Source organism: Rhinatrema bivittatum, chromosome 14 (genome assembly GCF_901001135.1).
Source record: "Rhinatrema bivittatum chromosome 14, aRhiBiv1.1, whole genome shotgun sequence".
Lineage (NCBI taxonomy): Eukaryota > Metazoa > Chordata > Amphibia > Gymnophiona > Rhinatrematidae > Rhinatrema > Rhinatrema bivittatum.
The window spans coordinates 21,784,940-21,802,213 of NC_042628.1; the positions used below are offsets into that span (position 1 = coordinate 21,784,940).

Consider the following 17,274-nt stretch of genomic DNA (forward strand, 5'->3'; position numbering starts at 1 on the left):
TATGAATATTACCAGAAGAATAGAATCCTTGGAGAACTATTCTCATCGACTAAACTTAAGGGTTACTAATTTTCCAAAAATTTCAGGATTACCTATTTCTGTCATAGTGTGGAAATATTTTCTAGAAAATTTAAAAATTCCAGAAGACAAAATTCCTGTTTTAAGCAAAAGTGCATTCCTTCCATTCCAAAAGAAACAAGGTTTTAAACCAATTTCCACTAACTCTATGGAGTAGGAAAATTTGACAACTTTCCTAGAAACATCAACAGAAGAAGTTATCGAGAGAGCAACCCTTCTCTTGACGTTTAGTTTCCTTCAAGACTTAAACCTAGTAATGCAGTACTAATTCCAAAACTATAAAATTTCTTTTTATGGTGGTCAAGTTAGAATGTACCATGATTTTGCAAAAATGACACAAGATCGCCGGAAGGCCTTCTTAAATATGAAAAAAGAAGTTTTGGAATGCGAGGCAACATTTTTTATTACGCTATCCATGCCTGTGTGTGGTTAAAAAAGGAAGTAGTACTTATATTTTCTTCAATCCAGACCAACTGAGTCGTTTTTTGGAAAGTCACAAAGGCCCTCAAGGTTAATGGTAATCCCTGGATATCTGAGGTATATTAAAATTTAATGGGAGTAGCTTAACCTATATTTTCTTTAAAATGATGTGGAAAATTTCTTATTCTCCTCTTATTCTAAGAAACCACTTGATATATCATAATTGTGTGTCCATAGTGAGAGATGGTATTTAGGTTTGTTTAAATCACCTCCATTGTCGTGCAAATGCCAGATCAACCCTCAGTGGTATAGGAGAAGTGCGCCTCCATCGATGGTCTGCACTATGCAGAGTGAATGTCAACAAGAAAAAACAGCATACAGAACCCCAATGCATCCTTTATTTTAAAAACAAAGAGTGATGCTCTAACTTCACAAATTTAAGTTTTATAAAATTTGATCTTTAAAGGCAACAGTCTTGCCACACCTGCTGTCCACTTGGCCCTTATCCTACTCAAGGTCCAATACATGGTAGAAGTTTTTACAAGGGTTTTCTGCCTTAGCTATGCCTACACTTAAACTTCAGGCGACCGGATCGTTGTTGCGCTGTTTGAGTGCCAGTATTCTAAAGAACCTTTCAACCGAAAAAAACCCACAGTCATGGCTGAGTCTTATTAGAAATTATCAAGCAGCTGGCTACTGGACAATGATAAGTTAAATTAGCTGATACTTGTTTCATTGAAAAAAATTTGGGACTCGGGCAGCTGCCAGTCATAGGCTTTGCGGCTGCTGCCTTCTAGCATCGCGCATCTGCTTCCTGTTTCTCTCTGGCACAGTCCCAGCAACACCAAAAAAAAAGAGGAACTGCTCTCTAAAGCCAGACTAGCTCAGAGCTGTGACCCCCTGCATTCCTAGGTCTGGTGTACACTCCAGTTTTAAGTATTTGGACAACAGCTAGTTTTTATTTAATTATTTTTACTGTATATAACACCCAGCTGCCGCAGACCCCACACGCCCCAAAACAAAATAAAGCCAGCTGTCATGTGAGATCGAATGAAGGAAAGAAGCAATTACCCTGGAGAGCCTTTTTTTTTTTTTTTTTAATTATGAAAAAAAAATCTCAGCAAAAAAAGTGAAAAGTCAGTAAGGCCAACAGCAAGAAAAACAATGAAATAAAGGCACATGATATATGATTTAAAAAAAAAAAAAAGCTAGTGCTGCATTTTTAAATCAAAGTGTCCCATTGGCAGTGGCGGATGTTACGACTTCTTAACCAAACGTGTCCATTCTGGTGTCGCCCCTGCAGCCTCCTTCACATCTTGTCTGGCAGGACCCTTTCCCATAACCCTTCCTTGTTTTTCTTGTAGACTCGAGGTTTCTTATCCGCAAACAAAGAATTCCCCGGAAAGGGATGCTCTTGTAAAAAAGTCAGGGTCGCCCGAATGTGCGAAACAAAATGAGGCGGCTCAGCCAGAGGAGATGTTGACAGATTCTGCCGAGACAGGGGGGAGGAGAGAATTGGACACACATCAGTAGATGCCTCTTTGTAGCGTGGCACAGATAAACACATCAACAGTGAAGGTGGGCGGAAGCTATTAAGTCAGGCTAGGAGGGTCAGGCGACGCCATTACTGCTCTGCGTGAAAAAAGCGGACTATTATGCTGCAGCTGCCTTCCCACAGAGGGACTGAGGGTTGGGATGGTTCCAAGGAGAGGGAAACACCACCAACCCAACGTCGACTAAATGGTGACAAGGGGAGGCAATGGACTTCTAGCGGGGGAAAAAAAAAAAAAAAAAAGGTTTAATCTCCCGCTTACCTGCCATTCTGGTTACCCACAATTCCTGCAAGGTCTGAATTTCTTTTGCCTTCTTCAGCCTAACTACTGGAGTATACCACCTCCTTACCAAAAGAGCGTCTTTAAGAACATAAGAAGTCGCCATAACGGGTCAAACCAAAGCATTCTATTTGGCCACAGCCACCTTTTTTCTTGTCCTCTTTCAGAACCCATTTTTGCTCCCTTTAATAATCAAGTTCAACCAACCTGTCTCTTTATTCCTAAGCAGCCCATTTTTACTATAAGTAACATCTCATTAGCCATGGTTCGGAGGGAGGTATCTTTGAAGGATACTAATGAAACAGGAGAGTTAGGGCATCCCAACAGAGAGGTTCCAATAAAAGCAAAAGCAGCCCATGTGCCTATAAGTAAAGAATCATCTGAGCTAAAGAATTCCAAATTATCCATAAATCAACTGAAAAGCAGGTTGTTAATACAAACAAAATACGCACTTTGAAATGTCTGTGTGCCAATGCCAGAAGTCTAAGTAGTAAATCACTCAACGCACAATAAAGCTCTGGAATGTGTTGCCAGAGGATGTGGTTAGTGCAGTTAGTGTAGCTGGGTTTAAAAAAGGCTTGGATAAGTTCTTGGAGGAGAAATCCATTAACTGCTATTAATCAAGTTGATTTATGGGCTAATTTTAAAAGCCCAGCGCGCACTGAAATAGGGAGATATACTTTTGAGAAACAAAAAAAAACAGTGTAGTTAGGTGGGTTTTAGGGGTCGGGGAGGAGAGGGGAAAATGCAGGCAGGATAGGTAGGGGTTTTAGTAAGTTCCCTCCTTTTTGGAGCAGTCTGGGCGGGAACTGGGAAAAGGCCCGATCACATGGCCGCGTGCTTCTAACAAAGTTCCCCCCCCCCCCTTGCGCACGCGAGTCTGCACTCAGGCGTGCATGTGCACACGGGTAGCCGATTTTATAACATGCGTGTGTCGAAGCACACGTTATAAAATCGGCGCGCCCATGTGCGCGTGCCGGGAACTGCGCACACATGGACGCCTGCACGGTTCTTTAAAAATGTACCTTTATGGGAATAGCCACTGCTATTGCTGGCATCAGTAGCATGGGATCGTCTTAGTGTTTGGGTAATTGCCAGGTTCTTGTGGCCTGGTTTGGCCTCTGTTGGAAACAGGATGCTGGGCTTGATGGACCCTTGCTCTGACCCGGCGTGGCAATTTCTTATGTTCAGCACCAGGTCATCGTCTGCATGGACTGTAATGACCGAAGTTTCTTCACATTAAGCACCAAGTTCTCTTATGCCGACATAAAAATTTTTTTGGGGGGGGGTTGTTCCCCCTTTATTCTGTAATTCCTCCCAAGTCCCCCACTCTCGATAAAATCAAACACTGAAAATGTAACAGGCCAAAGAAAACTAACGCTGCAGTGAGCAGCAATTCAAGTTCTTCACGCTGTTGTAACAGACAAAAAAAAAAAAAAATCAAACGCCTTCCTAAAACAGAAGGCCGTTCAACTTCTAGCAAAACTACAAATTATCCATGAATGGGAAATCAGCCCTTACGATAATAAGATTAAAGTCTTACTGAAGTGTAGTTTTTTTTTTTCTCCTAAAATGATCGTTACAGAAAATAAAACCCAGCTCCTGTTGAATCACTAAGGATTTGAGGAACATGTGCCGTAGCCTCTCATCTTCCTATCGTACGCTGGCCCCACCCACCGAGCGCTTTGGGAAGGTGGCGTCCAATCAGCGGCCCAAACGGGAGGTCAGGGCCCAGCAGATCGCATTTGTATTTTCCAGATAATTCAGCAAGAATCAGATTCTGAAACAAAGTTCTCTTAACGATTCTTTAAATTTGCCATCACTAGGCAAAGAAACTTTGAGGTAAACAATTAAAACGTTTGACGCCAAGAAAGGGCACACTGCTGCTGTAAACGCTGAGACGGATCACGCAGGGCCATCCTTGCAACTTTCCCCCAACGAAAAGCAAGATTAAAAGGCCCCTAAAATGAAATCGATACAGTACATAACATAAATGTGTTCCCCCCATCACCTTCAACAGCTGCTCGTCCTCTTGCTCCAACCAGAAGTTTACAAATGGGAAAGGCATCCAGTGGTAAGGCCCGACGTACAGCTGTTCCGTTTTTGCGTCGTAAAGGCTGATCATCTACGGCAAGGACGTGCAAAGGGGGCATGAGCTGGGCAGATTCACAAGATGAGATACCGTACAACCTTCACTTTTCTTTTTCCTTCCTTTCATCCGACAGTTCCTGCTGCTGTGTAGGGCTTCAAACAGAGTCATTTACGGGACTGGGATCTGGCGTCATAAACCTTCATTCACAACAACTCGCCGTTGACCAAACTCAATCGGTTGGGTTGATATAAGATAGGTGAAAAATGCCCAGGTAGCTGCAAATGACAAATGTTCCTGGCGCCAGACCCCAGGCCTGGCTCCGACTGACCTGAAAGCCAACAGGAGGAGGAAACTGCTAGGTGTGTGGGTGGGGGTGTGTGTGCTGCTGTGGTCATAAGTAAACAAAACTCCACACCATGATGTCACTTTCCATTGTATTACACACCTCACTGCATCCACCTTCCCTATAACCAATCTGGCACTCACCGCTACTCGGTAAAGCTCGGTGCTTTGTTTGGTGTGCATTATAAACTCGCACAATGTACTCTATTGTGTGTCTCTAACAGATAAACACATTCTCCCCATGCCCCTATCGTTTTAAACTCACAGCTCCTCCGGCTAACATGCGAGCTGAGCGGATATTTTCATCCGGTCCATGATCTTGAATGGAGGCACTAAAAATCTCTGCTGTCCTGACATTCACACCTGTCCAGAGGAAAAAGAGGATAAAAGTTGGTGTTAAAGGCAGTAAGCAGGAGGAAAAGCACTGGGACACTAATCTCACTTCTGTACTGCCGCTCTCTCTTGGATCTACCATGCTGTAGCCAATAAAACTGGATTTTCATGCTAGGGGGTCTGTCTCACTCGAGGGGGGGAGGGGGCAGGAAAGGTACAATAGACAATTACACCAGCCTCCCATATATCCTTGCCAGTAGGACATAAAGGGTGAAGCAACCTACTACTGGTTGCAGAAGGCAATGATAAGCCAATAGTTCCTATATTATCCATGTGTCTGCCACCATTTTTCTGTTTAATTTGCTGGCACCGCCAATGGAGATTAGGGGAGACAAAATGGCAAGACAATGAAGAAGCAACATTAGTGGTGGTCAGTTGAGACCATCTGTGCAGGACGATGGCTCCTGCCAGAATCTTTCCTGATTTGTGTTTGCGATTCTTTTTGGTTTATTTTTAACTGCTCGACGCTGTTTCCGATTAACTGTATAGGTTGCTGTGTGCTAGCTATCTCCTTACCTCTGGGATACTTTTAAAACTCTTGGATCACGTGACTCTGCCCCAGGTTTGATTGACAGGACCCGACCACCCGACTCTCCGTTTGGCACAGTTGTCTTAGGCTATTTAACTGTGTGTACCGGAAGTTACCACTGCCATGCTATTAGACATGCTTCTGCAAGAATTCAAGCTCTTGTTAAGTCTGCTTATGTGCGCTATTTTCCTGATATCATATGCTTTCTTTTGATGCCGTTTAGGCTTAGACTCCAGGTTCCTCCCGACACAGTTTATTCTAAACACAGTCCGTGTCGGGGGAGCATTAATCTGGACTTTTAAATACTACAGTCTGACATGCTGTTTGTGGGCTTTGAGTATCAATGAAATTTGTTTCTCAACATTCAACCTGTTGGACAAGTTTATATGATCCCATGCCTCTGCTATATTGACTAAATCCCAGTGGGTCACAATGCGATTGGCAGCTCAGTCCAATCTATCCAGTCACATTTCTCAGCATCAGTAGAGAAACGTTCTTTTTAATAAAATGTTTGGAGGACCCAATCTAAATAGGAGCTCAGGTATTTCCAGTTTGTGGCTCTGCTTCTCTCTGTCGGCACCATGCAACCTGATTTCTATTGGTTAAACAGATGCCGAGACAAGAAGACCACAGGGACTGCAGATGCACCAGACAGAGAGATGAGGAACTGACCGGGAAAGAGTCAGTGCTTTGAAATGAAAATTCATTATTTGAATTTGGGACAGTGTGCGCCTGAAAGCCCTGGACGATCCTTACACTAGTCCAAGAAAAGGTCTCAGCCTGACAAAAATCCAGTTTTCTCCAACACCGATACAGCTACTCGAACTCTTGTGCTAAAAGAAATTTAAGGTGAAAGAAACACAGACGACATGTGGAGTAGGAGAGGGTGAGGAATGATATTTTAACACATTTGGCGGGCGGGATATTCTTCTAGAAGGTGCTGCTGTTTTAATGTTTTAATTGTAAAACAATGATACCTACCAATTCCATAAATTACTGGAAAGTGAAAGCCGTTTTTCACCATGTCATTTAATTCTGTAGAAAGAGGGAGGGAGGGAGGGAGGGAAGATAGCAACATGTCAAATGTATCCAGTCAGGTTATAAAGACTTTCAAATAATCATTTCACTTTGCTTGTGAATGTTAATTGCCGAATCCAACCAAGAGGCCGATGCAAAAACGCACATTTTAACCCTCGTTCAAACGCGTGTTTTGCGGGCGTAAACCTTAGCGCCGGTGCAGCAAGGAGTTTTACGCTCACAAAACGCGCGGTCAGAAATGGGAGCCCTGCTTAGTGCCCTCACATGGAAATCCCAAGCAGGGGGGGGGGGGGGGGGGCAATTAAGCAGTCTTCCCGGATGCAGAGAGGGGCAACTTGGCCTGACCCCCAGTTTTGTTTAACGTTGGAAACTTCAACTCCTGGGTCAGAGACGGAGTTAAATTTCAGAGCGCTGCGGCATTGGCACTGAGAACCCTTAAAAACAGGAAAATAAGAAGTCAGGATTTATCGGGCTAGCGGCTGCCACTTAGCTAGATAAGCACCATCTCCTCCTGGATCGGGCACCTGTTAATGCCAAATGCATATTTTACAATCAATAAGCTTTTTTTTTTTTTTTTTTTTTTTTTTTTTTTAATAGCTCCCAATGCATTTGCATGGCGTTAGCTTATTGCATTGGGAGCTTAAAAACATTTTAATCTGTGCTTTAAAACCAGCGCAAGTGTTTCTTAATGCTCGGATTATTGCATTAGCAGGAATGAAAGGAGATAACTTAACCCATACAGTTAAAGGCTGCAGCTCTCGCTTACAGCACCAGGTAAAGTAAGCTGTTCAAATTTAAGCAGCATTAGGGGGGGGAAAAAAAAAACCATACGACCATGAAGGATAATGCAGGAGGACTTCAGTAAAGGTCACTTTTAAGATTTCCCCTCCTGGGTTTTTCTTTCCATTCTTGATCTTTTCTAGGATGAACAATATAAGCCGTGGCATCGCAGGCCAGCACCAACCGCTGTAACCAGCAACTGCTTTCTGCGCCTGCCGGGTCTCGTTCGAGACCTAAAGGAAGTTTTTCCAAACCAAAAGATACCACAACCAGCCGCCATGCCGGGTCATGCACAGCTTCTTCCGTCTGCCACACGAGATCCTGGCTATTTCTACAGTGGCACTTCGATTTCCCTTTAGTCAGTCAAATAATATAAAGGGGGAATCTAGTCAGTAAAGAACTTCTTCTGATGTAAAAAGTAAAAAAAAAAAGAAAGCAGAGGTCACAAATACCTTCAACTAGATTAAAGGACAGAATTTCTCAGACCCACTCCTTAGATATGCAAGGAGAGGGCACGAAGGTAATTCCAAATAAATACAGAGTATGAGAAAAAAAAAAATATCCTCACTAAATGCAAATCCAGAATCCCACTGCATCAGGTCAAGATCACAGACAATGGAAGAAGAATCTGGACACTATCACGTGTTCACGACAAGCACAGCTCGCCGAACGCTGCTGCGCGTCAGTAGGCGCAGGGGCCGATATCCAGCTGCATGGCTGATTCGCTGGTCAGACTTAAAGAAGCCATGGGTGCGAGCGCACCTACCCTGACAAATTTAACTGGTTAGCACAGAATATCGTGCTATTCTAAAAAAAAAAAATTAAATTTGCTCCGGGTATACCCTGGCCCAGCTAAATCTGTGCACATGACGATCCTGTGCACGCAAATTCTGGACAGACAGCAGGGGGAATTGTTAACCAGCTAGGCAATTAAAAGCTGATTTTAATTGTGTAAATCTTTTGAACATTGACACTACAGTAGCTACGAGCCCTTTCCATAGTTGCCTCTAAGGGGAAAATGCCCTGGGCAGAGGCCCCTGGGTTTATTGCACACATATCAGGTCCAGCTGCCGGCAGGTATCTCAGGACACTCCCCTCCACAAGTTATGAACTGATGCAGCACTGAGGGACTATTTGCTTTTTCTAGACCCTTCTCAGTGAATCACTACAGTGTAGTCTTTCTAGGCCAGAAGATGACTGTCTTAGCGCAAATTATATTGCTAGTGTTTCAAAGAAAAGTAAAACCCAAACTCCTGGTCTTACAGATTAGGCAGTAACAGGGATATGAGGAGGAAAGACTGAGGACTCCTCTATGAGATAAACAGGACAATTTTCAAAGCGATGGTAAGCAGAAAAAAGTATTTTACCCGTGCTAATCAGCTGTCTGATAAAGCACCCTCCCTCAGTGCGGCTAAGAGTACGCACGGCGTTCCGCAACACGCGCACTTTTAGCTGCACTGCACAGGAGGCGTTTAGTGCCCAGGAGTGAAAAAAGTGTGTGCATAAACTGCATTTTCAAATCTTCACACGGATTTTTCTGGTACAGTTCTACCTATGGAAAAGCGGGCGCGTGTATTCTGTGCCTGAAGAAAGAAAGAAAGAAATACTCGTGTACTTTCCCGCTGAGAACTGGTGCAAAGCCGGCAGGCACTCCCCCCGCGGAGAGTTTGAGATTTGCCCGCTATGGACCACCCTCTCCCCACCTATGCCCCCCACGCACACCATCACAAATAAAAAAAAAAACATCTCCGTTACCTGTCACACAGAAAGTCACTAAGTGGATCTCATCCTGCTGATTGTCAAATGCCCCTATAAGATACATAAAAAAACCAACAAACAAAGATGATGAGAGCGGGTTCAGTATTGCCAACATCGTGGCATGCACTTCACTTCTGGTCTAGCGTTCTGCCACCGTTTCATGCTATCCGCAAACATTTAAATACGATTGTGCAGGGAAGAGGTGGAGAAACACGTACACCCCCCCCGCACGGTATTTCTATGATTCCCGTTCCCCTCCCTCCTCCAACCCGCCAATTCACAGCCGGCCGACGCCCCCGACAAAATGTAAAAGGCACAGTTCAATCTAGCCAACTCCAAACACTAAAAAGAGAAGCCAAGAGGAGCGGGGCCAGACTGGGCCTATGGAGCACCGCTGGGATGGGATGGGAGGGGGGTGGGGGAGCGCTGATCAATAGGGCAGTCGGTTCGCCAAGGAAAAAGGAGCCACATCAGCCCAGGTATCAGGATGGGCGACGAGGACGCGAGTCCCAGAACACCGAACTCGCTCACGCCTTGAGGATGTCAGACTCGAAGGGGCCATAGGGAAAAAAAAAAAAAATAGATCCGTGGGGATAACGACCCGGGGGGGGGGGGGGGGGAAGAAATCATTAATTTTACTCGTCAGGAGAGCCCTGTCTGAAGAAGGGAGATGCGCAGAGGATGTGGACACATCGTCTTCTGCTCGGATCTAGCTAGAACTTGTTTTGTTTTTTTTTATTTTACGGTGAAACAAAAAAGTGTGAACTTACTAAGAAGATCGCTAGTAAGGTTTTGTGATAATCCCTTATCATCATTGAAACCTCCAACCAAGTGCACTTCCAGCCTAGCAAAAAAAAGGAAAAAGAAACATATTACTCGGTAATCAACAATGCAGAAATGCTGATCTAAATAGCTCTATACTACACGCCAGAACCATCACATGCTCTGCACAGTGATGCGCAAACCTTACTCCTTGCCCTCATAATCGCGTACTACAGCAAAATCATCAGCTTATGTGAATTGCATTTAAACGCCAACATCCAACTCTATCTATCACGCGTTTCTTGGTGCGACAAACGTTGAAAGCTGTCAGCCCAAGATGAATTCCCCCACCAAAACTAACAGAGGAAAATCCCGGCTCTGCTCAACAGTGACACCAAGTGGCCACTCCAAGGACATGCTTACACTGGGCACCCAAGGGACTTAGGAGAGCATGAAGCCCTGCGAGTAGGGGGAGAGCGTTGGAAGATCCCCCCTCCACCTCCTGGGCAGCAGCAGAGTTGGGGGCAAGGGCTGTGGGCGGGAATCGGACGACAGCTGAGGAGCTCGAGAAGCACCACCCAGCCACCTACCCGCACCCCGGGGCCGTGAAGGCATATCGGAACTGCTAAATGCATTCATAAGTCAGCGGGCACCTGACCTAGGAAATAAATAAACGAGTGGAAAACATGAGAAAAAAAAAAAGTCTTGTCTGTGCTGCGTGAGTGAGCGAAGGGCCCTGTTTCTTAGTTTACAGCGGGGGCACACACACACACACACACACACACACACACACACACACACAGAGTAAACAGATGTGATCACAAGTTCTGACTCACAACTGGGCACAGCTTCCCCTTCTCTTTAGGAAAAACAGCTCAGTGCCGAGTCAGCAACCAAAGAAAAACAACAACAAGGCCGAACCGGCAGCAATACTACACACAGCCATGCAGGAGACCTGGGTTTCATCCCCCGCTCCTTGGGGAGTCTCAGACATTGCACAATGGTCACCCCTAGTGGGCCAGACTCGGGGTGCACACGTACCGAGACATGGAATATGCTCAGCCAGACACAGACTAGATTTCTGGGGGGGGGGGGGGGTGTAAAAGCCTTGGCAGCCTGAAATGAAGGGCCCATGGCGCCATACTGCGGCAGAAGCCGGTTCTGCTGGGGCAGGAGGGAAATTGCTAGGTCCAAAGGAAAGAAAAATGATGGTGAGCGTCAAAGGCAACTCTGGGCAACAAATGCATCCCTGCTGCGTTTCACGAACCAGCCACCGAGGTTTCTAACCCCCAGAGATATCCGATTCCTTCCGCCTGTCCAGCACACCCTGTAAGCCCCCCGTGCTCCCAAAGCCCCTCTGCCAGGCCTCACCTCCCATCTGCAGGCTTGCTGGAGAACGACTTCACGGAGCCGAGGATCACAGACACTTCAGCTTCGGTATCGGATCCGTCGCAGTGTGTCAAACAGGTGGCCCCGCTCCCTGAAACAGAGGCAAGAACCAGAGATATCTGGGGGTCATTCCACGTCTTTCGCTGCGCGATCAGACGAATCCGTGCAACACTTCTGTAACCTATTCTCCGTTTTCTCCCTCCCTCACTTTCCCCGAGACAATTACCTTGGGCAATCAGAGTGTCGTCCGTCCCCCCCGATTGTGCAAAGGGTTGACAGCCAACCAGAGGGCACTCTTACAGCACCTGGGTCATCCTCCAAGGGTCTAAGCACATCGCAGCGCTACGCTGCAGCCCCAGAGGCATAAACCCCAGCCCTGCAGAGGGGCGGGATCATAGGAGTGGCGTGTGATGCGTGCCGTTTCCTGGCGGATAACTACCATGTGTTTTCTTTGCCCGAGATCAGCAAATATTTATCATTCCAATACTTCCACTAGATAAGGTTTTTCACTGCAGTTTTGACAAAAGTATTAAATTCTACGGTGCTTTTCTTTAGGATCTGAATGCCCAGGGCTACACTACCGCCAGCTTAACAAACCAATGTGGAACACGCAAGATATTGGCATAAAGAAGTATTTTACAGCGCTTTACGCCATCTGACTGTGGAATTGTGGCAAAACAGAGCCAAGAAGCAGACTTCGCAGTTGCATGGCTGCTGACCTGCTAATTCATTTCCAAATAAAAAAAAAAATCTAAAAATGTACAATTGTTTGGGGGTAAGCAGACAAATATTTATTAGAAGGAAAGCTTTATGACAGTTCAGTTTTTCAGAACATGCTTATCACTTACTAATCTATAATACAAAACATCAAATATAATGCAGATCTACTCGTAAATACTTTCCACTTCTAAAAACCCGACAGGTTTTTTTTGTTTTCAATTTTAGGGAAAACAATTCTGTAGAAAAGTTGACGCTAACTGAAAAACCATTTGGGAGGCAGCATCAATCTCCGCATTGCCTCTGGTAAAAAAAAAATGTTCAGCACATCTGGCCATGTGTGCATTGTTTGACCCCTGACAACTGAACTCAGTGGCCACTATTTTTTCACATTTGATTTTTGGGAGAAAAAAAAAAAAAACTTTCAACATGGGCTACACTTTAATTCGGCACATCAGCTCTACATGACCACAGAAAGAGTCCGACAACAGCGCTGCACTAAGATTTCTTTCCCAATAGTTACAAGAACCTAAAAAAAAAAATAAAAATCTGTAATCAAAATGGAACTATTAGCATAACAATAAAAATGATAATGATTTGGAATGAAGAGTTAAAACCATGCGTATTTAAAACAGTAATCATGGCAGCATTTTCTAGATAAATAACTTTGCTGTTAATGCAAAGTCAGTCCTAAAAGTCTCCTGATTTTCTGTTTGGGTTTCTATTAGTTTGGAGGGTTCTACTTGGCTGCTCCCATCTTTCTTCCCTGTATAAGGTGGCTCTGACCGGTTCATGCTCCCAGATGGGCCAGTGCCGTTCTCCCCCGTCCCCATGCACTGGAAAATGAATGATCGGTGGAAAATGTTTATGTGCAGTACTGCGAGTGACCCTGGCTGGAGACCATCATACGCCCCCCCCCCCCCCATGAGAGCACTGCTGCGATGAACCTCCTCAAAAACGCCTTGCGAGCATATTTGAGGATGAACCACTGAAGAAGAGTTTTAAGAGCAGGGAACACGGAAATAAAAAGACGCCACCTTTTATTCAAAAACAGTGAAAAAAAAATATATAAATACATGGGGAAGATAATTTTCAGAAGGGATCTCTGTGGGTAAACTAGTGCTTTACCTGCGAAGGCCCTTTAGAAAACTGTGCGAGCAATACGCGCACAGGCACACATGCACTACATGTGCAATATTTTTCTGCACATAGGGAAGAGGCATGCCAGGGGCTGGAGTCCGGGTGGGGCTTATGTGCGTACTTTTTGATTTTATAAAGCATGCACGTAAATTCTCTCAGCACAAGCGTGTGCACCAAGTAACAGGCTTCTGAATGCTCGTGTGGTTGTGCCGGGATCAGTTTCGAAGCAGACTCACATGCGCAGGTTTGCTTGCAAAGCTTTAGGTAGTCTGGATGCACAACAGCCTGCAAATTTACCCGGCCCATTATGAAAATTACCCCCAAAATGGATTTGTGTAAAAAAAAAAGAAAGGAAAAGTCAGAAGAAAGAAAGAAGCTATGGATTAAGTAGTGTAGCCGGTATCCTAAAAACAAGCTTTTAGCCCTGATGTTTTCTCGATACCTGTGTCCCTGAGCACTACCAAGTGACAAGTGGTTGCATCATCAGAACCAAGCACATAGACAGAGCCTGTTTAAAAGAGCAAAAAAAAAAAAAGAGACATTTTAAAATACAAAAAAAAGTTAAATATTGTTATCAAAGTTTAAATGAGCCGCTTCATATGCGATAATTACATTTGTAGCTCTGTGATACTCCACATACACGAGCACCAAAGCCCCTCATACATTAAAAAGCTTTAAGATTTCATATCCATCATAATGGGTACAGATTTCTTTGAGAGAGGCTCGGACTCCCCAAATTTAGTTTTGCATATCCATTTTAAAATGTATTTAAAGGAGCCAGCTCTCTACTGACACAGGCCCAAACTTAACAGGCAGGGTGGTATAGTGGCGTTGGTGAAGGTGCACGAGCTGTCCTCTGGGATCCCCCAAGGAAAGGAAACGCCGCCGCCTCTCACCCTAATGACTAAAGCTCCAGAAGAAGAAATGCAACGAGCGAGGTACGTACTATCGTTGGGAGCTGTCACAGCAAACTCCCTTTGCTGAACGTACAAAAAACCTTTGGGGCCCACCGTCCGAGCAGGCTGACATGTCAGGGCTTTTGCTCTTTCCTGATGAAAAATAAACAAAAAAAAAATAATAATAATTCAGTTATGAAAAAGGTTTAAGAGAAATGAAAGCAGAAGGTTAATAAGTTTTGTGGACTACAAAACTCCAGAACCTATGGGAGGAAAAAGACCCTGGAAATCGCCTGCAATCTCGAGGTTTGCCATACCGGGTCAGACCAAAGGTCCCTCAAGCCCAGTATCCTGTTTCCAATCCAGGTCACAGGTGCCTGGCAGGATCCCAACAGGTCAAGAGAGTCCATGCTGCTTCCACAACCCAAGCAAAATGTTTACTGCAGGTACAAAATAAATCTCCATTATTTACTTTTACTAGAGGCAAAGTTACTTAATAATGAAAATGTCACCAGGAGTACAAACAGGAAAAACGACAATGGAATGTACATTATATAAAAATAATTTCAACTAAAAGAACTGCACTTTTACTTAATTAAAAAAAAGAAAACCTTAATTCTCGATGCACATACTGTAATAATCTGAGAGTGGTATCGTGAGGGGGGGAGGGAGGGGGCCAAGGTCCCCGGGCACCAGTTGCAGGGGAGAGAGAGAGTGAGCATGTGTATGCAATTACATGTGGGAGAGAGAGAATAAAGTGTATGTGTGTGTGTGTGATTGCATGTGGAAGAGAGAGAATGTGTGAGAAAGTTTGTGTACATGAGAGAGGGAACTTGTGTGTATGTGTATGAGACCTTGTATGTATGAGAGAAGAAGCATGTGTGTGTGTATGAGAGTGTATGTATGTAAAAGTCTGTGGATATGAAAGATAGGGAGAGTGTGTTTGGTGAGAACCTGTGCATTATGAGAGAGAAAGAGAGAGAACGTGTGTGCGTGTAAGAGATAGGGAGCTAGGCACTAAATACCTAGCAGTGGGCCAAATGATGATCTTCTGGCGGGCTTCCCACACCTGGCCAACAGGAAGAAGATGAGGAGGACTACCGGTGGGGGCAAGTCATATGGCGGGTTGTGACTGAGAGGGAAGGGGTATGAGTTAGGAAAAGGGATTAGATCAAGGGATAGGAAAGGGTGAGGGTGGTGAGTAACAGAGGGAAAGTGGAGTGAAAAGAAAGGTGCAGGTGTGTGTTTATATGAGAGGAGAAAATTTGTGAGTTCCCTCCTCTTATGCCCCCCTCCCTTTCCACTAATCCACAACAATCTGAGAGTGACTGGAAATCAAAAATTCCCAGGTATGGTGAGGGGAACATTTTTTATCCTTATTAGTTTTAATTACTGGTGGTATTTGATATGTCTGCAGTTTTTTAAATGTTTAATTGAGTTTGGGAAATGTTTAAAGTTGGTTTTATCCTTATTTATTAGATCTTCTATTCGTCATCTGTTGTGAAGTATTGTTTTCATTCTGACTGATTTATATTTCTTGGTTTTATTTTATGAGGAATGCTGATGTTTCTGTTTTTGCATTATTCCACAGCATATGAGTTTGGCTGGGAGGGGAGGGGACCTGGGATGGCAGAATTCTATTGCTTCGGTTTCTTTGAGGTGGGAGAATTTGATTTTTCTCTGTCATTTTTGTGAAATGTGCATCTGAGTATTTCTATATTATTTCTCTGGTGTTTTACTGCAGCCAGTCTGACTTTTTGGGGTTTCCAGTTCAGCTTTTGTCTCCGTGTTTCTCTTTCTAACTTGTGGACAGTTTATCTGCATTTGGTGAGGGGACAGGCTGTAATGAGACTGCGGTGATGGGTGCAGGTCTGGAAAAAAAGGACTAATTTAGAAAGGTTTTTCCTTTTTTTTTTTCTTCTAATGGGTAGAAGAGGAAAAAAGAGAAATTTTGGAGGAATTTATAAATTGTACATCACAGACCTTGACTATTGCTCTTATTCTTTATCCAAGGATGTTTTTGTTTGCTTGCAGTACCACGGAGCAAAGGAAACTCTGGTGGCACCCTGTCTGCAGGCAGGGAAGCTTTTGCCCCATAGACCGTTCACAGCAGCCTGTCCGTTCATTTCTTTTCTGGGGTTTCTATTACTGTGTCTTTCTTGCCCTTAAGCATTTTAGCAAGGAGGATTTGGCGAGTGGGCGCCAGGGAAACCCTTGCTACCCCTCTGCAATCCTTCCATTAGTTCAACTACTGAAATCAACAGAGGCTGAAGCCCTGGACTTGCAAAAAATACAAATAAAAAAAACCGTTTTCAGCAACAGAAACAAGACGAGAAGCGTTAGCGCATACTCCCTCGGGACGGGGATAGGGAAGATGTAGCTCAGACCACTTTTTATCCGCATGGAATTTTGCAGCTGGAAAGACGATCCCAGCAGTGGGGGGGGCTCCCTCAGCCTGGGAGAAATGTCAGTGCACGTCCCGCGAGCCGTGCCCCGTCTCCGTGCCGCATGAGCCTGCGCCCCGCCCGGACGGGATCGCGCACTGCCCCTCACCTCCAGGCCCGGATGTCGCTCCACCAGCTGTGCCGCGGACAGTGACAGGTCGATGCGCTGGTCTCCGACGAACAGCGGCATGATAGCCGGGAGAGCGCGAGCCAGGGCTGGCACCCGCCGAGCTTCCTCCTCCTGTCCCCCCACCGGCATTCTGGGAAATGTCTGTAGGCTCTCGGCTGGCCCACTGGCATGTTGGGAAATGTAGTCCACAAACTCCCAGGCACGCCTGCTTAGAAGTGCTAGTGCCTAACTTCCTAACTCTAACATGCACAGGCTCGCTTCCCTCTCTCTCATATGCACAGACTTTCGCATACACTCAGACATATGCTCCCTCTCTCAATCACACACGTTCCTTCTCTCATATACACCCAAACTTCCTTCTCTCTCTCCCACATACAATCACACACATGAGCGTGTTGGTCACATGTAGAGCGAAGTGGACTTGAGATTCAAAGAGCCCAGCTCATTCACTCCCTCCCTCCCCGGAGCGATCTCGGGTGCGTTCACTCCTTCCTCACGGTGTTCCCTGGTGTATTCGCTTCCCCCCCAATCACC

The 17,274-nt window shown here is 45.0% G+C and overlaps 1 protein-coding gene across 1 annotated transcript; it reads right to left on the reverse strand.

The window, feature by feature from the left end:
- Positions 1-878: 878 nt before the first annotated feature.
- On the reverse strand, positions 879-17,242 carry NTAN1 (N-terminal asparagine amidase). Its single transcript, XM_029576181.1, has 10 exons — positions 16,720-17,242; positions 14,217-14,319; positions 13,713-13,778; positions 11,396-11,504; positions 10,033-10,106; positions 9,260-9,313; positions 6,668-6,721; positions 5,030-5,127; positions 4,342-4,455; positions 879-1,987 (listed from the first exon to the last, which is right to left on the reverse strand). Exons 1-10 carry the CDS (start codon positions 16,867-16,869, stop codon positions 1,808-1,810), a joined length of 1,002 nt encoding a protein of 333 aa, XP_029432041.1. The 5' UTR covers positions 16,870-17,242; the 3' UTR covers positions 879-1,807.
- Between the last annotated feature and the right edge of the window lie 32 nt (positions 17,243-17,274).